The sequence below is a fragment of the Syngnathus leptorhynchus genome, chromosome 15 (genome assembly GCF_054491065.1).
Source record: "Syngnathus leptorhynchus isolate UIUO chromosome 15, UIUO_Slep, whole genome shotgun sequence".
NCBI classification, from domain to species: Eukaryota; Metazoa; Chordata; class Actinopteri; order Syngnathiformes; family Syngnathidae; genus Syngnathus; species Syngnathus leptorhynchus.
In genome coordinates, this window is record NC_141209.1 from 1,913,122 (window position 1) to 1,939,210 (window position 26,089).

A 26,089-nucleotide genomic window follows, 5' to 3' on the forward strand; every position below is an offset into this window, starting at 1 on the left:
GACAAAAACCCAGCTTGGAGCAGAGTGGCATGCAAATAAAATGGACTCATGCGCACGCACCTTAGTGACCAGGGGCTCCGTGTCCTCCAGGATGGAGATGAAGGGGGTCTCCAGGAAAGAGGAGAGGAACTCCACCTGGACGAGCTCCTCGCTGGAGCGCGGAAAGGCGAGCACCGCGCTCACCCCGCGCACCACAAGCTCCTGGCAGGCGCAGCGGGACAGCGACGCAGGGTCCCATCCGGCCGGGGAGCGAGCCAGCACTTCCAGGCTCAGGTTGTAGGGCAGCAGCGGGAGGCTCCGAGCCGGGTTGCCGCTGCCCGGGGTGGTGGCGGTGGAGTCCGAGGTGGTGGAGGTTGCGGCTGCGGCGGCGTTCTGGTGCCGGAGGCTAGCTAGGGCGCGGTTGAGCGCGTTCTGTATCCGGGCCGGCTGGCGGGCGGGCAGCAGCGCGCCGAGGCGCACGCTGTGTCCAATCCGGGCGAGGATGTGGCACGACGGCGGTGGCAGTGTGCACGGCTCCTGCGACGAGAGGGCGCAGAGCAGCAGCAGCGCAAGGATGAGGAGGAGGCGCGGGGGTCCCCCGGCGGCAAGGTGGTGGGTCCAGGGTCCGGAGAGGGGCACCATGCTGCAGCTCCGACACGCAACGCAGGAGGACTGGGCTCCACTCTGCGGGAGATGGCATAGCTCCCCCTTGGCTCCCGGCTCCACCGCTTTACCGGGACTTGAGGATGCTTCTTTTTCCACCCCTTCCGACCGATTGCCTTATTCTTCCGCACTCTGCGTCTCACCTCCGTAAAGTTCTTTCAATGATCACGGGGTGAGGGGGAAGAAGAAAAAAAAGACGCGCAGCTCGGAGCTCGGAGCGGACCGGCTCTTTTTCTGCTCTCCGCTGGAGCGTCAGGCACGCCAGCTGTGTGCGTGCGTGCAGCGCGCGCGCGCATGTGTGGAAGTGTGCATGCGTGCGTGCATGCGTGCTTCCTCCCGCCCGCCCGCCATAATGTAACCTCTCACGGAGACTGCTTCTTGTTGAATCTTAATGGCAAATTCGGCGAGTAACAGAGCGGTTTTGTTCATTCACAACCGCACGCAGAATCCTGTTTGGACGGAACTCGAAGCACGTCTTCATATCTCGCCAACCTATTGCACTCGTAAGTCAAGCGTCCAGGAATTATTTGTTGCAGTCATTTTAGAGTCAATAAAACAAATGGAAAAACACAAGTGTCTTCTTGAAGGGTCTTCAATTCTGGTCCTGCAGGATCTGCTGTCCTGCATGTTTTCAATGTCTACCTGCTGCAGCACACCTGGTTCGAATGATTGGGAACCCTATCCAGTTTCTTCATACCTTGCTGATCATTTGAATCAGCTGTGTTGCACCGGGGAGACCTAAAACATGGCTGACCGACCATGAGGACCGGAATTGCTGACCTCTGTTTTTCAAGTTGATCATTGAGGTACAGTCCAAAACGTTGCATGTAAAAAACAAAAGCTTGTCAGAATATTAAAATGCTGCTTCAAACATGCTATGTTTGTATAATTTTAGTTTTTCCCTATGAAGAAAATTGATTGCTGAGCAGTGTTGAGGAACAAATCTATGAAAGCTGGAAAATTGATCTTGAAACGGTTTCGAGTGAGTCAAAGGTTTATGCACACAATATTGGTAGTTTAACCTAGCGCAACCTTTTGACCTTATATTACAAAGTCAAATCGGAAAATAACTAAATGCATTTTGTTGAGTCAAGCGAGCTGGTGAAATCATCACACATCTCAATTCTAAAATGAAATGTTTTTGTTCTTTCTTAGCACGTCACGGTGAGACAAAATTCAGCCAATCAGATCCTGTCGAGAAAGAAGGTGGCCACTGGCCGCTCAAATCGGGTCATCGAGTAAGTCGATCAACTCATTTATCTTTCTGTTTGGGTTATGTTTGGCATTGCTCCATGAATAAGTCAGACTAGCATTGTAGCATTTCTTTTCTTTTTTAGTTTTTTTTTTAACCTTTGTTCACTTGCTGCCAACCACGCTGGCGTTCATATTTGGCATTTTTGCAAGCCTCCTTCCTCGGGAGGGTGAAGAGTGTATTTTCTTGAAGAAAATAAAGCGTCGCAATTGAACTGGGCTCTCCTTTTCGAGATAACAGCCAACGTTTAAGCACTTGCAGGCCGCGCTGCCAGGCTGGCCGCCGTAATGCTGATAGGCCGCCCGTTGGCGTGCCAAAATATTTTGCTGAGATTTATATTCCCACTTCGCTACTGGGCGTCTTTTTCTTTCAGCGGCGGTTTGCAATAAAGCTGAGGTGGAGTGTACGCATGCTAATTTGGGCCGGGGACAGCGCTGGCTGGCTATGCGTGTGCATGTGCACGTGCGTGTGCATGTGCGTGTCCTTCCAAGTCATGAAAGTGGAATGTGAAGTGTGCACACAGCTGCTGGCGATTCTTGGGAGGTTCACCTAAGAATGTCAGGCTTTCATCTGCGTACGTTTCTTTATGCATGACTTCCCATCTACAGATTTTTCATGTCTACCTGGGTTCTTTTTTCCTTTATTTTTCGATGGATTATTTATGTTCATGAGGAATGGATGTTCCCACAGGCAGCAATATGGCTTATTATATTTATTTGATATTTTCACATATATTTTGTTACATTCATTAAACATAAATGTTATTTTTTTTTAATGAACCTAAATAAATAACAAATAATAAACGCTTTTCATGTAATTTTCCCATTGGATCCTTATCAAATTCTGGATTATAGTAAATTCAAATTAGCTTTTCGACCAGAGGCGTTCACTCAATTTCTCAGCTGAACGTTTGACCCGTATGTGTGTGTGTGTGTGTGTGTGTGTGTGTGTGTGTGTGTGTGTGTGTGTGTGTGTTGTGGTTGCCTGATCATTGGCAGCTTGTCTCTGACAGTGACACTTTCAGTGATATTGTTTGCCTCACCCCATGGCCTCTTACAACCTGCGAACACACACACACTCAGGCACAGTCGCACACCTACAAAGTCATTTCACAGCCTGCTGGGCGACTCTGCGTGTGTGATAGCGGCCCACTTTAGTGACAAATCTAAGACAGTTGTGGCAAAATGTGTTTTTTTTGTTCTTTTTTTCTTGCTCCCTGTGCAGAAAAAGGTGAAAAACTAACAGAAGGGCTTTTGTGCGTGGAGAGCAAAAGCAGCAGCATTAATCTTCAATGGCTTCACACAAACACAGACGCACACGCTAAACTTGTTGAAGTGAGGTAATAAAAAAATTCTAAATATAAATTGTGTGCCGTATGATGAAATATTACAGTGTGTTTTGAGTTTATTGCCAGGTTTGCCTTTGTGCCACGTTAGGTCGCTGTAGCACAAAATGTCAAATGTGCTGTTCAAAAGGTTTGTGTGAGAGATTCCAAATGTCAGAACACCTTCGAAGCTTGTAAAATTTAGAGTGAGACCCAAAACGCCTGCTGCTGGCACTTCTTTTCAGCCAGGATTAGCAATGGCTGTTTGCCTTTTCCGTGAACTTTCAGGTAGACTGCTACGTTAGCGTCTTGCTAGCTTTTTGCCGGCCCGTTTTAAACTCTCAAGCTGACATCGAGCAGCTTTTATGGAGGCTAACAACTTTGGTTTGGATCCTATTTGAGTAATTTTGTGCGTTTTAGTCCCATTTGCCATGACAGCGTATCATGCTAGCTAGCTAGCTGGCTGCGCTAGTTTTGTCATTTGATCTCAATAGGTGGTCAAAAGGTAACACTACAATGTAAAAATCTCATTGGCTTTTAGATGCTGCAGAGAAACTAACATGTCTCCCTTCATGATTGAACTGCTGAACATCTTATGTCCAATCTCTGTAAACCTCTTATACTCCAAACTTCAGCTCCTTTACCTTGAAACTTTTTTTAAACGGTCCATGCTACACAAATTAAGATCCGAGTCCAGAAACAATGCTGAGCATCATTAAATGTGCCGAGTTAAATGATACCTGCAGTTTTAGAGGTGAAGTTGGAAGTTGGCAAAGTAACAACTTGAAGACAACACAATCGGGGTGGAATTCATTAATTTTTCATTGAAATCGTACATACACCTCAAGGTCAAGTGCGTAGAAACCGACGTGACGGTTTGCATCCGTTTCGGTTAACTTTGCCAAAATGACTCCGGCGTGTCTTTGTATTTGTCTTTCCCGAAGAAACCCAAAATCGTTTTCTCCGACGCACGAAGAGCTGCAGATTAACGAGGCGCAACGGCGCGGCGAGTTGTGAAAATGACATTTAATAACCAGCAGAACTCGAGAGAAAACAATAATTGCGCTTATCATTTTTGTTTTGAGGCAAGGTGACTCGCTTGCATTTTTTTCAAATTTTTTTTAATCCCTTGCATGGATATGAAGGCCTATTGTGTATTAGGCGTCATTAAATGTCCAATAACAACCTTCTGTGTCACATTTCTTTTTTTTGGGACTATATTGGAATGAAACAAATTTAAAAATATGGTAAAAGCTAAACAGTGTGAATACTTTCTGAATGGTTATAAAGTGGACTCTGGAGGACCGTCATTGGACGCTATTGAATTCAGCAGCCCACGGCTGTCAAGGAGGTCGCTTATTAGCGCTCTCAAGTGTGATTGCTAGCGCCGCCGCTGGGACGCGGCGGCCTTGGACCGTCCCGGAATAAAGGTTGTATTTAACTGTACACAGGTGTCTCTTCTGCGCGGATGTATTACTGTTGCCGCTCTTTGCTACGCTTAGCCTGAGGACTTGTTTGGATTGTGTACGGGATTAATACAATGAATAGGATTAAGCAGGCGTCAGGCAGCCAATTAAAGGAGCTCTTGATCTGTATTAGCGGGGCTGTTGTTGTTGTTGTGTGAATGTGTGTGCGCATGTGTGACAAGTTTTCTCCTGTTCAATCATCACCTTTGACCTCTGGCAGTCTGTTTATGTTACTGACACTCGTTTGACACGCTTAATTAATTACGATCAAAACTTTCCTATTCATTCCAAACGGCCAGCGACACACTAAAATACTTTGAATTCAATTTCTCAATGTCATACCACATCATTGTACGTTTCAGTATTTTTTTTTTTCCATTCAGCATTTCAGCCTTCATACGCAATTTCTTCAAAAATTGTCGAGATGATTTTTGCTAGCCCGCACACAGAAAACGTGCAACTTTGCAAGTTAAAGAACACAAAGCTCCAGCCAGGGGGCGAGTCAACAACATTTTCCTGTGCTCTATATGTGCCCGTGTGTCAAACGTAAGCCTCAGTAATCTGTCAGCACAGACCTCGGTGGCAAAAAGCCGTTCGTATCGCATTTGAGCCAAACCCTCGCTAACAAGACAAGGCAAAGGAAGACTCCAAGTTGGCACATGAGGAGGAGGGCGTCACAAAAGGTCACAGGCGGGTGAGAGCCGGCTCACAAAAGGGCAAAGAGCCGGAAGTGCTTTTTTTTGGGGGTGGGGGGGTGGAGTTTTGTCCCGGCTGCTTGCTGTGTCTTTAGTGTTGAGACAAATTAACAACATGACTTGACTTGCTGCTGTTGCTTTCATCCTCTGCTCCCGCTGATATACAAAGACACTCGTCCGTGCAGGCGGACTTATCTGGAGGCAGCAGCAGTGGGGTGGGGGGGAATCCATAGTTCCGTCAAACTTCAGACTTGTTTTCTTTTACAATGACTGTATGCGTCTACATCTCAGAATCTCAGGATCGCCTTTGTTGTCATAATAATTCACATAACATTTGGCTGCAACTCCAAGAGGTGCTTGCAAGGTGCATAAAAATAACAACTGTACAATTGTACCATGCAGCAAATATCTGAGTAAGAAAAAAAAAATCAAAATGTTGCTTTAGTGTTGAGCACTCAAGATTCCACAGTCGTTAGTGACGTCTGTGTTTTTTGAGAAAAACAAAACACTTCCCACAAAAGATGTCATTTCATTCATTAAATGAATGAACTATCAAGGTGACTTTTTGAAGTATAGAGTTTTGGCCTTAATCTTTATCCGATTGTTAAGTTTATTTCATATAAACAATGGAGGGAATCAACATCAATCTTCATTTTTAAAAATAATTTCTTTTTTTTGGGGCATTTATTGATGATGTAATTCAAAGCTGTCTTGTTTTATTAGAAGCAAGACTTTTCTTTTTAGCTTGCGCTAACTGACAAGCATTGACCGGCCTCGTGTTTTTGTGTCTCAAACAGGTCCATCTTTATTTATTTTTTTAGTACGTAAGCGTTGTTCCCGTCAATAAAACATCAGCACATTCTAAATTTCACAGAAGCACAATCCAAACACAGTCAGACGATCACGACAAAGAAATGCTTTTTAGCAGTGAATTATTTTGCCCAAAAATAATGTTAACAATTGAACACCAGGATGAAATATTAAAACCAAGCAAAGTAATGTTAAGGCAACCTTAGTGTTTTAGAATGTATTTTTAAAAGTTTGTCGTTAATATTTGATTGTGTGTGTGTGCGGTGAAATAATGATTTGAGCATCTGAATTTCCATGACGGACTGGGGTTAGCAACATTTTTTTGTTTTATGGCAACCAAATTTTACATTGCCAATTGAATTTGGTTTAGTTGCATTTTGAAAAAAAAAAAAATCCTCAAGGAAAAAAAAAAGTCTATTAGCATTTTCATGATTGAGCTCACAAAACTATTAAGGCTGTCAAGGTGAGCTTTAAAAGAAAGCGCCGTTTTAATGGAATCAAGATGACTAATGACAAAATAGCGCCGCTGATTAGTGCCGACATTCTTGAGTGTCTGATCACGTTTAGAAGACCGTTTTGTTTTTTTTCCTCATTCCAACACGGGGATGGAAAGTGTTTGAACGTGTACGCCCTCTCGCTCACCTCCCCGGGAGACTTGCGGGGTGGAGGCAGGTCACGCCATGATTGGAACCTTTAGCTATCAACATAGCATGAAGCTAACATTTAATGCACATTTGGATTTCAATCATTGGCATCATATATTTTCATAAATATTTCCTCTCTTGTATCGTTTATAACAAGCCAGCACAAAATACTAGCCGGAAATTCGTAGCGTGTTGGTCAATACAGACGATTAGCCTTGAAAAAGAGGCCGCGAGCTAGTGGCTTTAATTCTTTCATTCATTTTTTTTTTTGACATGGCAAGAAAAACAGTTGAAAAAGCAAAATGCTCACAAGCCGCGGATCAAAGGGAGCTTTGTGTCATGCTCGGGAAACTAAGCTCCTTGTCGACTCGGCAATTTGTTTGTGTGCAAAAAAGTGACATGGGCGCTGTTGACGTTGACTTCAATTCAGCCTCACTTTGCCACCAACTCCATTTTATTGGCGGCCGGAAATCCCCCAACCCCCTCGGTGGTTCCCGTTTTTTTGACACTGACGGAGGGCTTTATTATTCACGCAGCATGGCAGGTAGATGGGATGAATTATTCAGTCTCGAGCTAGCATAAACAAAACGGCAAATACGGCGGCGGCGACTGTATGAGTAACTAAACGCTTCATTATCTCCAATTCTCGACGGCAAAAGTGTCCAACGTATTTCTAGCGGGCATCATTCGGAAAATGACAGCGGCCCATAACAATTGTGACTGGCTAGTGAACCCGGCAGCACATTAAAGAAGTGCGTAAATTGGTTCTGAAAGAGCAGGTGGAGCCCAGAAGTAAATGAGGCCATAAAAAAGAGTATTATAATTTCTTGGATTTCCTTTCCCGGTCGGGAAACAGTCAAACAAAGTGCTGACAGAGATTTGAAAAAAGTATTCAGAAGTGGCAGGAGAGAATTATTATCAGAAAAGAATTTCAAATCAATATTCCATATGGAATTGAAATCAACAAAAAAATCTAATATATGCTAAGCAAGCTGAAACACAACTAAAGTTGTCCAGACTGGCTAATAAAATGGGGCATTAAAATAAGCGAGCCAGCCTGCCATCGCAATGATTTTCAAACGATTAGCTTGAGGTCAAAAGACAAAATCTTGCCGCCAGCGAAGTAAAAAAGTAAAAAAAAAAAGTGGCCAAGTTGAAGTCGGCCTGACTTGCTTTTCTTCTGTCGTTTTTTTTCAAGCTGCTTCATTTCATGTCATTGGCGGCTCGTTTCATCATCCCTGTCTTTGATCAGCAATATTTGCCCTTTCCATCTTTTTTTTTTTTTTTCTTGCTACTTAACTGCAGCTAAAAGTCACGCTACAGCAGGTGGAGATTTAAATCAATACATAAAAATGACCCCCGAAAAAAAAACACGTGCTTGAGTGTGTTTTAATTTCATGCCTTGCGGGTGCGCATCTGAATACCATTTATTGCTAATTTACAACGATTAGCACCACACTGACGTTCTTTCCGAACTCTCCAAAATACCCACTGAGCAGTGATGCAGGTGAAATATTCCTGGAGCGGATCGTTCCGGCGGCGCTGCGGAATATCTACATGAGGAGTTCGGCGGGTTAACGTGTCCCCGGCTAAATGTTAGCCGCGACGATAGCTCACTATGGCGGCCTTTAGCGGCGGCGTCAAGGGCGCCTCGGCACTATGTGTCGCCGATGAACGTGTATCACATGAATTTGATATCAGCCGCGATGGGCTGCCTGGGAAAAGTAACGGCAGCAGAAGACTGTACCGAGCCGAGTCCACGCGGGCCAGCTGGCTGGTAATGAGCGCTACTTTAAGAGGCTAATGGAGGCTCATCTTTGTCTTCTTTGATGGATTCAGATCTAATCAGCCGCTTTCCCCCTCGTAGGCCGTTTGTTAATGCATTAACATGGGAGCGGCTAATAAAAGCGCTGACAGGCGGACAAGGCATCTTCCGGGCCGGGCCAAGATGGACTGTCTAGCTTCCTTGTTTCCATCTGCTCTCATCTTCAAAGTAACCACGAGGCGCGGCGGGGCCCTTTGGCTTTCCCGCCGTGTGACTTTCTGAAGTTCATCCCGGTGTCACGGTCGCGGTTCTCTCGTTTGGGCGATTCCTCTTTTTGATTGCGTAACATTTCTGCCGCTTAAGTCGTCGTCCCGGCGGAGATGGGCGTCCCCGACGAGTCGCGTCGGCACCACAAATCTATTTTGCCGGCTCAGCTATTGTCTGGCTTAATCAGCGGCTTTACTCGTCTTCTTTTGTCCTTTGGCACCCAAATTCACATTTGAACCTTTTGCCTCCATTTCTACTTTTAATCCGTGTGTCCGCCCGTCTCGCTTTGCTTCCTTTCGGAATCACGTTCATTTAGCGCACTTAGTGAATCTGTCCCTCCTGACCCCGCGTTCCATCTTTTCCCGCTCGTTTGCTCTTACTCATCCCTTTCTCCTCTGTCCCCCCCCCCCCACCTTCACCTCACCCGCCTCCCCCATCCTCTCGCTCCCTTCACCCCCCATTGTCGCTTTGCTTCCTTTTCAACTTCTTTGCTTCAAACGCTTTCGTCGGCATTTCTGGCCGCTCTCCCTCTGCGATACTCTTCTCCCCACGTTAGAGCTAATGCTACGTTCCTGTGAGTACTTCCTCCACCATCCATTACTCCAGCCTCTGCCCCTCCCATCTTTTTGCTACAATCCCCCTCTTCTCTTCTCATCGTGTACATTTCTCAGTGTCTCTCTCCATCCATTGTGAGTGATGTCTCTATTGATCTGCTCTGTGATGATATTGCCCAAGGACGAGCAGAGAGCACACCAACCTTGTTCATACGTGTGCCATGCCTGTTTTTTCCATTTAATGTTCATCTTTGGTGCCTTCCAGATGCTTCTTGTAAGATGAAATGTCTGAGGGAATTAATGGGGATGTTGCGAGACCTCTCGGGATGTTTTTGAGTTGCCCTCTGGGCCGCCTGACAGAGCTCGACCAAGAGGTCAGGCGTGCCTTGAACAAAAAGTAAAATCCCATTTTCAGTGTTGTTGTCAAGACCACACCAGAGACAAGATCAAGTCTGTCCACCTGAGACCGAGATAAGTAGAAATGACTTGAGACCAAACAGGTGGTCTGGAGATCAGTCTTGGGCCACTATCCCACTAAGGCGGCATTGGAATGTTCTTGAGCTAGCATGCTGGCAGCTAGGTGAGCCGCTGCATTATTAATGCTAACTTTTACTGCACAATCCATACAAGCGTCTTCTATAGCGGCAGCTGGATTTAGCACGAGAAGCAAGGTCCACCTCATACTGTAACTTGGATTTTTGGAGATTTTGCAGGAGAATCATTTCATTGTGGATGCCACGACTGCAGGATTGCCGTATTGATTGACGAAATGAAAAGCAGCTTTGGGAATCATCAATCAGTGTTGACAGCTTTACTGCACAATTTGCTGATAATTCTCCTTTTGTTGATTTTGGGGTTCCGACATTCTTTTGGGGCAAATGGGATTCTTTTTGTGCTAGATCTGGTTTTGAGAGTCCGGTTTCACCCTGTCGGGTTGAATAATGACCCACACAAATCGCCCGTTAAACTCGGTGTCCTCATTTTCATGTGGACTAGGAGCTTAAAAAAAAAAAAAAAATCTAATTGCTCTTCCTCCATTTTTTTTGTCAGTGGCCGCATACTAAATCTTCCACTGTCCTCATGGCCAGACATCTGAAGCCATCAGTCTGTGCTGGTGATAATTCCTCTCTCCTTCCTCCCTCTCTCCCTCCTTCCGAGCTCCTGGAATGACTTCTGTGCTGCTGGTTTTCATGACCACGGGGATAAATGGCGGGATAGATGCAGATGTTTCCCCATGAAGCCAGACTGCAAGCTCAGCTTTCTCGCATTTCGCCTCGTATATCATACGCCACTACGGATGCAAACAAGACTTTGTGGAAAGACGGCATGTGGCAAAAAAAAAACTTGCTCGTTGAATATTTATGTCCCCGACATCGTGAGTCGCGCGACCGATTCGTTAAAATGACGACGGTAATGGGGAAAGTAGTTATTCGGTACGGGATGGCCACCAGGGGGCGTGCGATTTGGTTACAGCTCCAGAGAGGCAAATAAAGTCCCTTTTCCATAAACGTCACCTTTTTAAGCCACAACAGGCTTTGTTGATAAGGCCTCCAAAGATTCGGCTGGCACGATAATTGCTGTGAACCGCAGGTGATGCGGCGGCATCAGATAACGGCCCGTGTTGTAATGGAGTAAAGAGGCGGGCGGGAAGTCGAAGAAGAGAAAGGGGAATCCCTCCATCTTCACCTTCAAGCTCAGAGGTGCATACAAATGGCGCACACAAATAAGCTTGGCTAAACCAATAAGACAAAGTGAGAGCGCGCATAAATTCCCGTCGTTGGTCCCTCGCTTGTCCTGCGAAGGTCAACAGGCGGCCGCTTCCTCCTATCTCCTTCTTCCTCCGTTTGGACAACTCCTCCTTCTCATCCTGCTATCTGAGTCCACTTCTGTGCAGTGCCTCTAAATACACGCTGAGCCTTTGAGTATCTTTTACGTTTCTCGGCTGGATTGTGTCCTTTTCTTTTCCACTCTTCATGTTCTTTTGGGTATTTGTTTTTTCTTTTTTTTATCAAACCCCGGAGGCGGTAAGGTCTGGAAAGCCAGATTTATCTCTACTGATGGAACGGATAACATGAATAAGAGCAAGACCCTTACCCTTTTGTTGATACACTCATCGGCCCCCTATAGTCGATATATAATGAGTTGCATACAATTCATTATATATTTATTAAATAAGAAAAATATCTACATATTTTTTTCCAACATTGCAAACATATGTAGGATTTTTTTGACTTGTTTAGAAACCTTTTAAAGACTTCAATCTCCCTGCCTCTAAAAAGCACTTTGCCTAAAATGAAAACATAAGGTCCCCCTCGCCGCCATGAGTGGTAAAACAAAAAACAGAGTTATAACAAGCATCATTTTTGATCCAACGTATCGCTTGGGTGCGCTCCGATCTAATGATGTGGATGCTAAGTACTTAAAAGGTTGACCCTGTTTGTCTCATTAACGTTGGACATGCTGAGCCAGGGAAAGGGAGACCACTGCGGAATATACAAATTAAATCTTTCACACTGGCCAAAATGTCTCCCACACATGCTTCCATTACATTGGTGACCAATGAGAAGCTTTTTAATCCCGGATTCGGCCGCTGTCATTTTGCCGTTTTAGCGCTCCTGCCGTTCTCTTCCTAAGAGCTATGGCCCAAGAAATGAAAATGTTCTATTCTCTTTTAACCTCAGGCTGGTTCTGTCCTCATGCTGGTGTCAATATCCTCAAACACACACGCAGATCCAATAAGAGCCCCCCCCCCTTTCTAAGCCCGTAGGGGGCGCCCTGATAGTGACTGATGGCAAAGGTGCGGGAATAAAGGAAACAGTCGGGGTTTATTTGAAAAGCGTGCACTTAGAATCAACAACAGAAAACGAATAGCAGCAGAATAAATGAGCACTAGAAATGAGAACAGAAAAAACAATTCCGGCTACCTTCATTGAACTGACACAAGGCATTAGAGGGAGGTTGTATTAATTGAAAACATAAAATAACAACCGGTTTCATTTCAAACCGGCGGATTGCTTGTGGAGTGGCGCTACCTTTCCGTGGCTGCGTGTTTTCACTTCTGCAAAACGCTGAGATTTAAATAATCTTCCCCAAGTAAACTCATTTGGAATGCGCCGTCAGGTTCGGGCCGCGTACTTGCACAGACTGTGCATTTTCACGGCTTGATTTTAATACTGTGAATGCAACGGACATTTAATCAGGAAGATATTGCAAACAAACCCAGCCTGGGTGGAGGACGTTAAAAATGAATCTTTGACGTCTATAGCCGTCAATGGCAGTGAACGTGTTATGTCAAAATGTGTCTGGTTGGAATCTTTCAATGAACTTAGTTAGTCACGAGACGCCAAATGCATTCACACATTCGCATCACCTGCAGGCCTCACTCTATCTCGCGTTTAAGACAATTGCAATCATCGATTAGCCGTCACTCAAAAAGCCACGAGAAATGCACCGGCGGGCCCGAGGACCTTCGAGAAACAACAACGCCAAAAAAGCCAAGAGAATCGACCATTTGTCGTCCGCGGCGGAGCATTAATTCCAAAAATAATCATAATTTATCTCTTCAATTGACAACTGATTAATATCGATCGCAGTAGCATCATTTTCCACAAGCAAACATGTATTCTTCCTCAAATCAATAACTTTTTAACCGGTCTCACTTTCTGCTCATCCACAGCGTCAAGGTCGCTTCTCTTTCAAAACAAAGAAAAGACTTGACACGCTTCATTTGAGTCTCGACACCGCAAACGGCAACCGAGGGGTATCAATAAAGTTATTAGCAGGCCTCCGGCCAGATGGATTACGTTTATGATGCATTTTAAACGACGTGCCGGGAGACGACGACGCTCTTCTGAGGTTGTTCGTGTCACCGTCATCATTTTTATTTCGCCCCCGAGCAGGAATATTCCCATGGATGAAAACTGTGATTATGACTTTTTTTTTTAAATTGTTTGTATATTTTGTATCCACTGGAGTGAATGCCTCCACAGTAAAAAATATTTTTGAGGGCCTAAAACCGTAAACTGGTCAAAATCAAAGGGTACGTTTTGTTGAATTCACAAACGAGCGTTAGCTAACGGTGTTAGCTTCTGATTAGCAGCACTTAATTGCTCAGTAACTTTATCGTTGCGGCGGTGGAAGATGGGGGTATTAGTGCCCCCCCCCCCCCCCCCCCCCCAAGCCATCAAGTGTATGAAGCGCTTCCTCCCCAAGTTGACATGCTTTTAATGTCTCTACGGCCACTTGGTTTTTCCTCCACACTCCGGGCTTGGCTTCCGCAAGTAGAACCGCGCATCGGGCCGTAACGCGCCTGCGAGAGGACGAGAGCCAGGGGACATATTTTAGAAAATTGACTTTTTAATATCTTGTACAAAAATAGTTGGGTGCCCACCCATCAAGTGTGAAATTGAACAACCAAGTGAATCTTTTGTTACCTGGCTTTTTTGCAGTCCTTGTGCGCTTCCACACCACTCTGCCGTAACAAGATGGCCGATTTACATAACAGCTACAGACTCACCAGATCTATTTTCAAGCAACAAAGAAACACTCACAAAAATAACACTCGAAAAGTGCAAACTTGAACTTTTTGGGAAGGTACATCAGGTCAATGACAACAAAATTACATGAATTTAAAAATATCGCCATTGGCTCGACTGCTGGCTCATTGGGCAGGCTAATTTCAGCGTGACAAGAAATAGGGTGTGCAATGTGTGCTGCAATTCCTGTTCCTTGCGGAAATTTGACCAAAGTGTGCAGCAGACATGTTGGGTCTATTTTTAAAAATCTGAAAAGAAATGTATCTTTTTAAACACCAGGTGAAACTACTTTTAGAAACTTCAAACCATTATTTATTCATGCATAACTCCTCCTCACATGGAGTTAACGGCAATCAATAATCCCGCCTCCGAACATCTTGGCATCAAAGAGAGGAATTTCTGCCACTGTAAAGAATATCAAGTAGAAGTGCACTTTTTACTGCCGCGTGCCAATTAATTGCTGCGGAGTCAGACATAGCACGTTGGCGCGCGCTTTATTAGGCCAAAACATGCACACATTAACAATATTCATATTTGATGAATCACTCCATCAATTTATTAAGGGCCACAAATGTTAATTTAGACTTCATAATAAAATGAATGACTCCCTAGAGGATGAGCAGACGTGGGGCTTTTAAATGAATCTCGACGGAAAATAAACAAGATTTGCAAGTGTTTAGCAAGCAATCAAGTGATTGTCCCGGAAGCTGCATAAGGAGAGGAAAATGTTTAAATCATCTAAAAGCAATATAATGTGCTTAGCGCCATTACGACTTGAGGAGGAGCTGACCTCTCGCTCTTCGCCCGCAAAATGATTGTTGCTTTTTGTTGCCTCGGGTACTTCCCGGAATGAGGAGGCGGCGCGCTTTCATTCAGAGAACCATTTTCGCATCTAGACATTTCCTTTTCTTACTCTTTTATTTAAACAAATGACTAGCTAGCTCGGATGGAAACCGTTAAAAGAGGGCTAGCGTGTCAGCATTGGGGATGTCATATTTGGGCAATTTGAAAAAAAGAGTTGAAAAAGACAACATTGTAAAAAAAAAAAAAAAATCCGATTAACCGATTATGGAAATAATCGAGAGTGGCAGTAATAGTATTTTTATTTTTGGCCAATTCAGCAGCAATGTGGTCTTTTCTCACTTTTGCCTGAATCACCTCGGGTTTAACGGGCAATTCATATGCTGACACATGCGTGCACATCAGCATACGTGCACACTCTCTCCCGACTCCAGCCAAACATGCACACAGCGTGTCATTTTTGCAATTGCAGGCAAGCATGTGTCAGCACGCACACACATGCGCAGAGGCTAAGCAGCCGGTGGCCCTCGGCTCGCCCGTCGTTATCAGCCTAAGCCGCTGCTGACTTAAGCAGAGGCCTGGGAAAAAAAAAAACGAAACTGACACTTCATCGATTTCATATGAAATTCCGTCGGTCATAAATGATTAACGCGGCTATTTGGAATTCTGCGCGCGGTGTTCAAACTTTTCTCGCTCAGTCTTTGGGTTGCCACTTCACAAAGACTTTTTTTTTTTAATGACGACAGGTGGCGCAAAGTCACTTCCTCCCTGAGGTCTTAAAAAAAAGCTGATTGCATTTGTGTGTTAAATTTGAATTAGAGGGAGTTAAGAAAACTGTCCAGGAATCGCCACCCTGAGCAAATCTTTTTTTTTTTTTCCCTGCTTCCCTCCCAATGAGGTCTACACGGGAGCTGTGCCGAGAATCTTTGACGTTTCAAGCCGTCATTGGTAGTGAACGATTTGAATTCCGCTTGACTGTTAAAAAACTCTGGAACATGCAACCAAAGTGCTCTGTCGGGACAACAAAACATTTTGACACGCAGTTCTCATTAAATATCAGCGCCGGTTTCCTCTTCAGCGACTTAAACGAAAAGCTCTCGCTCGCTATTTTTAGGGGGCTAATCTGCAAATGTGTCACCTTTTGTTGCTCCGTATCACACATCAATCCATCTCCTCTTCTTCTTCCCCCCTTTTCCCCTCTCACTTCAGTTCATCTCAGTTGAACAGCTCCCCTGCTCGCCTGCCTCTCAGCCTCTCCCGGAAAAAAACTCCCTGCAGGCCCGACTCAAACGGTGAATCACCAAAAAGTCCTTGAGAAAGCCCCGACTCAGGCGGCGGTTTTCGTGTCAGCGCCGGGGCCCTCTCGGATCGTTTTGTCATCCCCCTCCCATCCGTCCATCTATTACTTCCTCTTCAGACAACAACCGCCACACCCGCTCCAAGTCTTCACTCCTTAAATTCTACCTCGGCGTACCGAAGGCGAAAGGAATAAAAACACTGCTGCCTGCACAATGGCCACAAAGTCAGCTTATCAAAGCTGGCGTGTGAGAAATGTTCCACTGCTATCTCTTGGATTCTATAGGAAGCCTCAATTTGCATTTACATACGATAATTCCATTACTGTGGCACATGAACCAAATTGACACGCTTTAGAGTGAAAGCAAAACGGGCAAGATAGTAAAACGGTGACTTATGTCGTCTTCTGAGGAAGAAGAGACAGCTGCGTTTGTATGAATATAATATACAGAACATATAATACATTGAAAAATGTTCAACACTTGCTTTTCATAACAACTCAACTGTCACCTGGATAATTACAACACAGGGAATAGCACCTTTGCCGCAGGGCCTCTTTAAATTAAACTTTTTTTTCTTTATTTTTTTTTTTTGTATAAGTATTATCCAACCACAGACTATAAAAGTATTGTACATTCTTCCAGGTTTAATTAAATACGTTTGAAAGTGAGATGGTGCGGTCGGCCGTCACCGTGGGAGCTTTATTAGCTGTGTGTGTGCGCGTGCGCGTGTGTGTAAACTGGAACCTCAATCAAATTCTCATCATGGCATCTCTGGAGGGGCTGAAGTGTTTGCGGCCAAAGTAAAATCAAAGCGACAAGATGGGAGAGAAGAACTCGTGTACACATTAAGCAGCACACGCACATGGAGCCCTAGCGCCGCGGTTGACTACCTTGCTGACTGGCAAGGTCACGCAACTTTTCGGACGCCGGCCGGCGAGAGCGCTGAAAGGCGTAAAAGGAGAATGCGCCAAATTGCACAAATGGGAATATTGCTCAGGCACACACACACAAATTTGCACGTGGACGAAGGATCTAGCCATGAAATTGAAGTATGAATGGGCGGTTCACTTGATGGCCGCCTTTCTCCCACTCTCGCCGAATATTCCCAGGCACTCGTACGGTCAACGTCGTGAAAAAAAATCAACTCATTCACTGCCATTGACGGCTATAGACGTCAATTTGTAATTGGGCTTTTTTTTTTTTTTTTTACACAACTTGTGGTAGATAAGCATGAGACAACCCTAAGGAGAGTCAGATAAGTTCACGGCGGGGCTGAGAGAAACAATAGCGCACTCAATCTTCACTGAGCTGCAGGAGTTTGACTTGTCCAAAAAATGCCCAATAGGGACGCAGAATCTTTTGTCTCTCTCCGTTTCTAGCTGTCTGTCAGGCTCTCTAATTGAGAAATAGCAAAGCGAGGCACATGAGTAATGATCGTCCCGGGTCGTTGAGTAACTCCCCTCGCCACGCTAGTCCATTAGCGCTAATCTTATCTGGAAAATATATCTATAAATAAGAAAAAAAGAGGAACGCCGCTGTTTGGATCTCGCACGCTCGGCGGGCCTTGAGCATCAGCGCTCAAAGAAAAGTCGATTGGCCTCTTTAAAAAAGCGTTGCAGACCGATGGAGCGTCAAGATCTGTCAGCCTTGCTCATGCGTGTGCGCGTGCGTGCGTGCGTGTGTGTGTGTGTGTAAACATTATTGATATGACATCATCGGCTCCAATCGATGCGATGCGGGTCAATAAATGCTTGCCAACATGTCAGGTAGAAACGCAGCGATAACAAGCTTTCCAGGATTTAGTGGGCGACCTTCCGGATGTACAGCCAATTTTTTTTTTGGGGGGGTTGTAACAGCAACAGCTTGGCCCGCTATGGAATTGGATGTTTGATGCGTCTGTTGCCATAGCGACACGCATCATAGTGGTCATACAGTGTGGGTAAACAATGCACATATTTGGGGCCATTAATAAAGCTTTAATGAGATGACTTCATTAAGCGCATACTGCGTGAAACACAATTAAAAACAACACATTTACTTGCAGGTGCTACTCAGACACACACACACGCACGTCTTTCAGCTACCATGGGGTCCTCGTGAAAGCGTTAATTGAGCACATTAAATGTACGTTGTGTAGCATCTCATCCCGCAAGCTGCGCTGCAATTTGAATGCGTGGAAGAAACATCTGTGAGCTTATTGCTAAATTGAGCGCTCACATCTTGCTTATTATGTCTTTTGCATAACAACGCAGATATTTTGATGGCATATTTTTTATACTTCAAAGGAACATTTTTAACTTCCCCAATTTTTCCAAAAATATATGACTTTTTTGCTATCAAATCATTTTTTCCTGTCAGGCATTTTATTTTAAAAATCACTATTGAGACTTTTTTTTCCCCTAACTTAAAGTTAAAAATTCAAGTTCAAACTTTTAGTGCTAACCAGTGCCATCTTATTTGACGCATTACTTTTCCCCCAATTTTGGAAGAATTATTTTTCTTTTGTGGCATATTTTCGAAGCTACTTCTGCGGCGCCGCCCGACAGCTAGCAATGCTAATTAATACTGATGGCGGACACGGTTGGAGAGAGGCGAGCTATGTGACACACATACACACACATTGAGTTGTGACGCAGAAAGTAACCACAAATCAAGAGGATGACTTGGCTGGCGCAGCGGCAATATGCAACCAACACTGCGTGTGTGTGTGTGCGTGTGTGTGTGTGTGTGTGTGTGTGTGTGTGTGTGTGTGTGTGTGTGTTGTAAAGTCACACTTAGGACTCTTGTTACTGCAGATGTACATTTTTACGGGAGCTTTTTCTCAAAGTGTCAGCAAAAACAAGTGCCAAATGACTATAAAATAACTTTGCCCTGTTCTTTTCTTTTTTTTTTCCCCCTCCTTTTCTCCTCAGACATCTGCTCATCCAAATGTCTTGGAAAGGAGCGTGTCTAATCGTCAGATTCCCTCCCCCTCCCTCGTGAAAAGAAAAAGAAAAGAGTTGAATGCAAGTCATTTGGATGAGTGCTGCTTGATATTTGTTGGCCGGAGGCAACGTCTGGAAGCGTCTCTTTTGCAATAAGGGATGGCGCAAAACGGGCCCCGCCGGCACCCGACGGAGCTCGTTCAATCTCCAGCTCGTAAATAATTTGTGGCGGCCCTCGCGTATATTATGCCGGAACGTGTGTCCGGTTTTGATTGACGAGTGATCATTGATGGGTGAGAAACTCGATAGAATGCGGACCTCCTTTACCAGATGCCCTTAATCTCCTCTTGGATAGCATTTGTCTAATATTAGTTTAGTTTACCTTTGGTCTGGAAGATGCAGTGTTATATTCTGTAGTTTCCATATTGTTACAATGGCCCTTAATCTCCTCTTGGATAACATTTGCCTCATCCAACTCTTCATTATCTGAAGGCCTTATTCTTACATTTGCCTCATCTGAGGTAAAATAAAAATAATAGCATTAGCACAGCTCTGGAGGCTGCCTGAAATTATACTCCATAGTCTCCAGTTGGCTGCAGGTGCCCTCCGTCTCCTATAGGAAGAAATATATCTCTTTTGCGGTCAATACATGCAATTTGTCATTGTCACTTAGTTTAGCCCGTAGTCTCCTCTCGAATGAAACTTTTTCTCCATACCCATTTTGAAATGTGGCCTAACCAGGTAGTTGAAACTAAAAATGGAAATAATGTGTAAATGCTTTCACATCTCTCCACCTACAATCTCTTTTTGAAATATTTTTAAGTTTATGCATTTTTTTACTACGAGTTAAAGCTTAATACTTAAACCAGAGGCAGCTTTGAAGCCACGTTAGCGACATTAGCTTTTAAGCCCTCGCTCAGCGGCGCGCTGACATTGCAGCGCCGATGATTTTATCAGCTCGCCGGCTTTTATGTAAATACATCATTGTTGCGCGTGTGTAGACTAAGACACATTGCGGTCAACCATTCAAGGCAGTGGACGGCGTCACACTTCACCTCTCCCTCCTGACGGCCTGTGTGACTCTCAATACATCTCAACGCACACAGATCGGGGAATAAGTTGGGCGGAAGTAAGCGGGTCATATCCCACTATGATTCTCGTCGCAGTTTGTCTGATGCGGGGGGAGTGAGGCGGCAAGGGAATGGGAATATTATGCAAATAAGTACGGGATTGTAACCGTGGTGATGACATGGAGGGAAATGGCGGGATTTAAGACCCCCGGCGGTGGTGAAAGGAGAAGGCGTCCTGGCACATGGGGTGCACCAAGTTAAAATCCATTTCCATATGGAAGTGGAGTCTTCTTTCTATCTATCTCTTACTATCTTTCCATCTTTCTCTGGTTCTAGCTCTTTCTCTCTTTCTATATATCTGTCTTTATCTATCCGTCCATCCGTCTATCCATCTATCATCCATCTATCCATCCATCCATCCATCCATCCATCCATCCATCCATCCATCGTCTCTATTTCTCACTAATTCTATCTGTATCTACTCATCCTCATCACGGAGGATGAGGAACGTAAGTTTGACTATTGCATCCCCTGTTGGTTCAGTTGACATAGTACACTAAGTCATCCACATTCTCAAACGCATCACCAATATTCAACCATGACTAATGTATTTTGGGACCTCTGCATTGCATTAGAAGACATTAGAATTAAGATTACTCTTGTGTTGGATGAAATGGTTGGACATGTAATTTTTTTTTGGCGCATAGGCTCAACCAGGTCAACATTTGCAACAAGTCACACTTTGCATTCTTTATTACAACATTGGATGAGGATACAAACATCTGTCCAGAAATCATCGTCAACGTCTGACGTGAACTTTTTACATGTATATCAAAATCACATGGGGATGGGTTAACTGCAGAGGACAAATTTCACCACACCCAGATGTGTGTGTGTGATGATGATCATTGGGACTTTTGGCAGGACAGTGCTGTTGTAGCAAGCAGAGTCAACAATCAGATGCATATTTCCACGGGGATGTCGTCACTTTCGCCATCGGCCCAATTGGACGGCCGCCTGGTCTTCAGCTTAAGCTGATTGGGGCCTTCTAGACTGTTGCTTTTTCTTCTTACCTAGAAGAAGTGAAAACATATTGCTTTCAAACACTTTTTTTTTTTCCATCTGACTGACTTTTTTTTATGCAAACCTCCGGATGGTGAATGACTCACCTTTCCGGGGGTCATCTCGCACATGATGAAACTGAATTTGGGGGAAAATACACAAAGTTAGGCAACGTCTGATATCCAGCAATCTACCGTAGGGAGGGAGAACGACATCTCACGGGTTATCAGTGCTCAACTCGCCCATCTGCTCCTCAGCAACAATGTTGGACAACTGAGCTTCCCGTTTTTTTCGTTCCTGGGAACCTCGCCTCCTGCGTACGTATGACAAACTGATGTGGACAGGGAGGACAATGACGGGGTGGACATACAGGCTAATGTTAGCATTTAGCTGTCTAGTGTTGGGTGTTAGGCAGAGGTTTGGGAAGCGGCCTTCGGGTTAGGCTCGCCTCCGTTGGGAATAATTTAAACATTTATGGGGATAAAAAAAAAACTACCTGAAGATGACAATAAGCACCAGGACAATGAATGCGCAAAAAGGAGGGACGATGAACTCCAGGAACCAAGCTACGGGCACATAACAGATTGGTTTGATTGAAAAGGTGCCAGTGCGTGGAATCAAATGAACTTTGAAGATGCAAATTGACGCACCCGTGTCAAACGTCGCTGCTTTCTCTGCCATTTTGAGAATTTCTAAAAAAAACACATCCAAATTAATCATTTAAAAGAAAATCGATGTTGCTATATTCATACTTTTTTGGCATTTCCTTCTTAGCGCTTAAAACTCACGGTGGACTTGGACCTCCACTGGAGACGACCTGGCCGACCCCAGCTCGTTGGTGGCCGTGCAGCCGTACAAGCCGGCGTCGGCGGGCGTGACTGACGTCATGGTCAAAGTGTGACTGCGAGACACGTTTCGGTAGCTGGAGCCGTTCACCTTGCCCCACATCACCGAGTGGACAGGTGGGGACGAGAGGGCGTGGCACTGTAGCGTCAACGTGTTGTTTTCTCTCACCAGCAGAGAAGGTTGCGCTCTCACCGCCACCTCTTTGGGAGCATCTGACACATTTCACTCATTTTCAAACAACCACATTTTCCTCAAGAATGTTTGAATGACAGCAAAGACTTACAGGAGATTTGCAAAGTCCTTTGCGAGCTTCGTCTTCTTAAGCCGTTGTCGGCTTTGCAGGTGTAAACGCCGCCATCTTCCCAAGTGGCTGTGAACGTGTGGGACAGCGTGTTGTTTTGGACGGCGTTGCCACGGGAAGTGGCGCACAAGGACGGCAAGTCGTTGGACACCCTGGTCAGGGTGAGGATGGAGGGCGGCTCGCTTTCCACCGAGCAGAACACCGAGACCGGCTCGCCTTCTATCACGTTGGTGGCCATGGACAGCACCGGCTCGGACGGACCGTCTTGAGAAAAATATGTCATTTGAATTACATTCAAATATTGATTTGGATTTTATTCAATAATGTCAACCTTGAACTCACAGTGGACTTTGACCTTTACTGGGGGTGATTTGTCCGAGCCCAGTTCGTTGACGGCCGTGCAAGAGTAGTCGCCGGCGTCGGCAGGCGTGACGGACGTCAGCCTCAAGGTTCGTTTCTCGGTCACATTTTGGTAGACGGAGCCCGCCTTCCACCATATCACCGATTCCACGGGCGGGTTGGCGTTGGCGACACACTGCAGCGTCAACGTTTGGTTTTTCAGGACCGCCAAGGACGGACTAGCTTTGACCGCCACATTTTTGGGAGAATCTGGCAGAGATATAAAAGCAAATGAGAAAATGCCGTTTTTCACCGCACCAGGTTCTTGTTTTGGCTAAACGATGACCTACATGTGACTTCCAGGGTCTTGTGGGTAATTTCACTTCCTAAGCTGTTGGCGGCCTCACAGGCGTAAACACCGCCGTCTTCCCAGGTGGCCGTGAAATTGTAGGACAGAATGTTGTTTTGTGCCTCCGTGCTGAGTTTCGTGGCGACAGACTGCATGGACGTCCTGCTCAAACTAAGTGTGGAGAGCGGCAGGCTTTCTACCGAGCAGTGCACGGAGACCTGCTTGTTTTCAGGGACCTTGTCGGCCATGGACAGCAGGAGCTTTGTCGGACGGACTCGGATGAAAGAGATGAGAAACAATTTAAGACAGACAAAAAGCCTTAAGGAAGGCCAAAAAATGTGTTTCGTGACTCACATATGACTTGAATGCACAGCGGTTTGCTCTCTTCGCCGGGGCCGATTTTGTTGACGGCGCGACACTTGTAGCAGGGGCGCTGGCTCGGCGACAGGCTCGGCGACACCTCGCGCAGCAGCAGATGTTCTTCGGTGTGTTGGGGCAACAAATTCCACGACATCCCGTCTTGGCTGACCGACCAGACGTACTTGTTGGGCTCGGGGTTGGCGTCGGCGGAGCACAGCAACAGGGCCGATGTGCCCGCTTTGACCGTGGTGGTGGAACCGAAGAGGGTAAGGCTGGTTTTCCGTGCCAGGTCTGCAACGAGATTTAGACAGGAGATGCATAACGGACACGTGACGGCCCGCCGAGGCGCCCGGACTCACATTCCACGTTGATGAGACGCTCGGCCGTCGTTTTCAAGGTCTGGAAGTGTTTGTTGAAGGCCACGCACGTGTAGCGCCCCGTGTGCTCGCGGCGCACCGCCGACACCGTATAATTTTGCTGAGACGCCACCAGTTGGTCGTCTTTATACCAGGCGAAGCGATCGGGCCGGGGGTTTCCACCCTTCACCTCACAAAACAGGGTCATGACCTCGTCCAGAGTGAACGTAGTCCGAGAAGGTTGGATCGTGATGTCAATTGACGGAGGGTCTGGAAAGACGTTTGCGTTTAGGTGTGGAGCGGACCGATGGATGTTTACAAGATTAGAGAGGTGACGCAAAAAATTGAAGTAGAATGTGCTAAATAATTCAATCCTTGCCAAATGATTCCAAAAATTCCCTGATGACTTTTGAATGAACTGGCCTGGTCAGGCCTGTTTCTAAGCAAAGTGCAATAGCGACCTAAAGCCACCAAAGGGCGCTGTTAATGCCGTACGTGAAATGTGCATCAATGGACTCACATTTGATGTCGACGTCAATAGTCTTCGACGCTTCTCCGTGCTCGTTTTTGGCAACACACTTATACTTCCCGTTGTGCTGGGGCCTGACGGACCGGACAGTCAACACGCCCCCCTCGGCCAGCAACTCCGAGTCGTTATCTTTAAACCACTCAAAGGTGGGAGCGGGATTTCCGTTAGCGGTGCAGACCAGTTTCATGTCGTCGCCTTCTTGGAAGTATTTGACTCCTCCAAGTAATCGCACGTGAACGATTTTGGGGCTGTCTGAAATGGGGAATTGTATTAAACGCGCCATAGATAAATAAAGTTGCCTTGTCTTGCATGATAACTTTGTAGTGTGTACTTCTGATGAAGTTCTTACATTTGACAGTGACAGGCTGGTACGTCCTCAGATACTTGTCGGTATTGCCACGCGCCTGGCACCCAACCTCTGCGCCATCATTCTGCCAATCACCTACGAGCGTCGTCATACCCATCTGGCCAGGATTCAGCTCAATCAACTTGATCGGCAGATTGTCATCCAGAAATTGTAAGGAACATCCGTTGGCAGAGAAGCACCACAGTCCCTGTTGTCCTCCCTCCTCCATGTTTGGCAGTTCAAAAAACTGGACTGGGCAGGGATTGTCTACAAAGAGAAATGCTCTCAATGGAAATGGAAACATCAAATTTTATAGATGCATAGAACCCAAGTCACAGAATGTTTTGTCTTTTATTTTTTAAATAGCAGGCTGTGTCTGAGTTGTTGAAATTGCTGTGCTGGAACTTGAAGTGTATGTTAAATGAAATGGCGAGCGACTTGAGTAAACCAAACCCAGATGATGTCTGTTTGAATGATTGGACCACTTGCCTATCACTTTGACAACAGCAGAAGCTTCTGTCCATGATGACGCCTCATCCTCGGTGAGCTCATACACAAAACTGTATTTGCCGCTGTCAGGTATGGTGAGATTGCATATCGAGACCATCAATGAAGTTCCCACATGCCACTGGGCAGGCAGCGAGGCCGGACCTTTTACGCGGCCACCAAAGTGCGGGTGGACGGGCCACATGTTGGTGTCGGAGCTCAGAATGACTGTGCCGGTGAAGTTGTTCTGCAGGGTGTTCCACTTTGAGTCTTTCATCCAAATCCAGTTGGTAGGATGCCCAGGGAGCTCGCCCTTGGACCGTAGCGTCAGTTCAATGCAGGAGCCCTCTTTAATGGACGCGCTTTGGGTGGTTACATCAAAGTGGCTGTTCAAACATTGAAAAGCTGTGACACAATTAAGTTTAGTTAGCCATATTAAATATTATTAGAATACAACTCATCATTTGTGCTGACATCATCAAGCAAATCTATATAAATATGGATTTTTTATTTATTATTATTATTTTTTTTTTTTTACATAGGAACTTGCCTTGTTGTAGCACAAATCATTGGTAATGCACATTTTAGTCTATATGCTCACACACCAGCAAAAGTATTTATGTGGGACATGGAAAAACATTGTTAAGGGAAGAGTACCTGTCAAAAAAGATAACAGGAGGAAAATCAATCTGCATTGCTCCATTTTGCCACTCCACCAACACTAATCTGAAAGATATACACATTTTTAATCTTATCAATCGGAAACAAAAACCTTGAAGTATTAAGATGATGCCTGAAAATGATATCGATATTACAAATCCTGGTTCCAAAGGATGCTATTTTGGAAATCCTACATTACACTGAATACACTACAAAGAATGATCAAACCAAACGTGGAATCAAGAAAAGGTTGTACAATAAAAGAATATCTTCCAGGATAATAAAAAAACACCTAAGATATGATGATTAATAGTCATCACTTACAAGTGGGTTTTGGAATCTTCACTGCAGGCTTCCGCTTGTGTAAGTGGTGACATACATGTAGCAAGATGCAAAGTCACGCTTTTA

At 45.3% G+C, this 26,089-nt stretch overlaps 2 protein-coding genes and 1 long non-coding RNA gene across 10 annotated transcripts in view; 1 reads left to right on the forward strand and 2 right to left on the reverse strand.

The window, feature by feature from the left end:
- Nucleotides 1-1,361, reverse strand: part of grin3ba (glutamate receptor, ionotropic, N-methyl-D-aspartate 3Ba) — a 46,489-nt gene extending 45,128 nt beyond the window's left edge. Inside the window, exon 1 of one of the 2 annotated variants that reach the window (XM_085931380.1) lies at nt 61-1,361. In XM_085931380.1, coding sequence (XP_085787506.1) covers nt 61-621 — 561 coding nt within the window. In that variant the 5' untranslated portion in view covers nt 622-1,361. The remainder of the gene's footprint in view (nt 1-60) is intronic. The other variant, XM_085931381.1, reaches the window with a different exon arrangement.
- LOC147044954 (uncharacterized) lies at nt 957-25,030 on the forward strand. Of its 5 annotated transcripts, none has more exons than XR_015068293.1 (6): nt 957-1,145; nt 1,253-1,448; nt 1,538-1,624; nt 1,798-1,880; nt 3,119-3,233; nt 15,965-16,731. It is a non-coding gene; the product is annotated as an uncharacterized LOC147044954 (long non-coding RNA). The 5 variants fall into 5 exon arrangements; XR_015068294.1 differs by lacking the exon at nt 15,965-16,731 and adding an exon at nt 4,163-4,303; XR_015068297.1 differs by lacking the exon at nt 3,119-3,233 and having other exon boundaries at nt 961-1,145.
- Nucleotides 20,778-26,076, reverse strand: LOC147044955 (B-cell receptor CD22-like). 3 transcript variants are annotated; one of them, XM_085931383.1, is made up of 16 exons: nt 26,006-26,076; nt 25,679-25,747; nt 25,025-25,426; nt 24,539-24,802; nt 24,181-24,441; nt 23,664-23,930; nt 23,299-23,595; nt 22,946-23,218; nt 22,599-22,865; nt 22,239-22,520; nt 21,898-22,167; nt 21,760-21,801; nt 21,606-21,675; nt 21,330-21,440; nt 21,217-21,247; nt 20,778-21,120 (listed from the first exon to the last, which is right to left on the reverse strand). In XM_085931383.1, exons 2-16 carry the CDS (start codon nt 25,722-25,724, stop codon nt 21,004-21,006), a joined length of 3,000 nt encoding a protein of 999 aa, XP_085787509.1. In that variant the 5' UTR covers nt 25,725-25,747; nt 26,006-26,076; the 3' UTR covers nt 20,778-21,003. The 3 variants fall into 3 exon arrangements, with proteins under 3 accessions (XP_085787509.1, XP_085787510.1, XP_085787508.1); XM_085931384.1 differs by lacking the exon at nt 26,006-26,076 and having other exon boundaries at nt 21,330-21,422; nt 25,679-25,980; XM_085931382.1 differs by lacking the exon at nt 26,006-26,076 and having other exon boundaries at nt 25,679-25,978.
- Nucleotides 26,077-26,089: the final 13 nt, after the last annotated feature.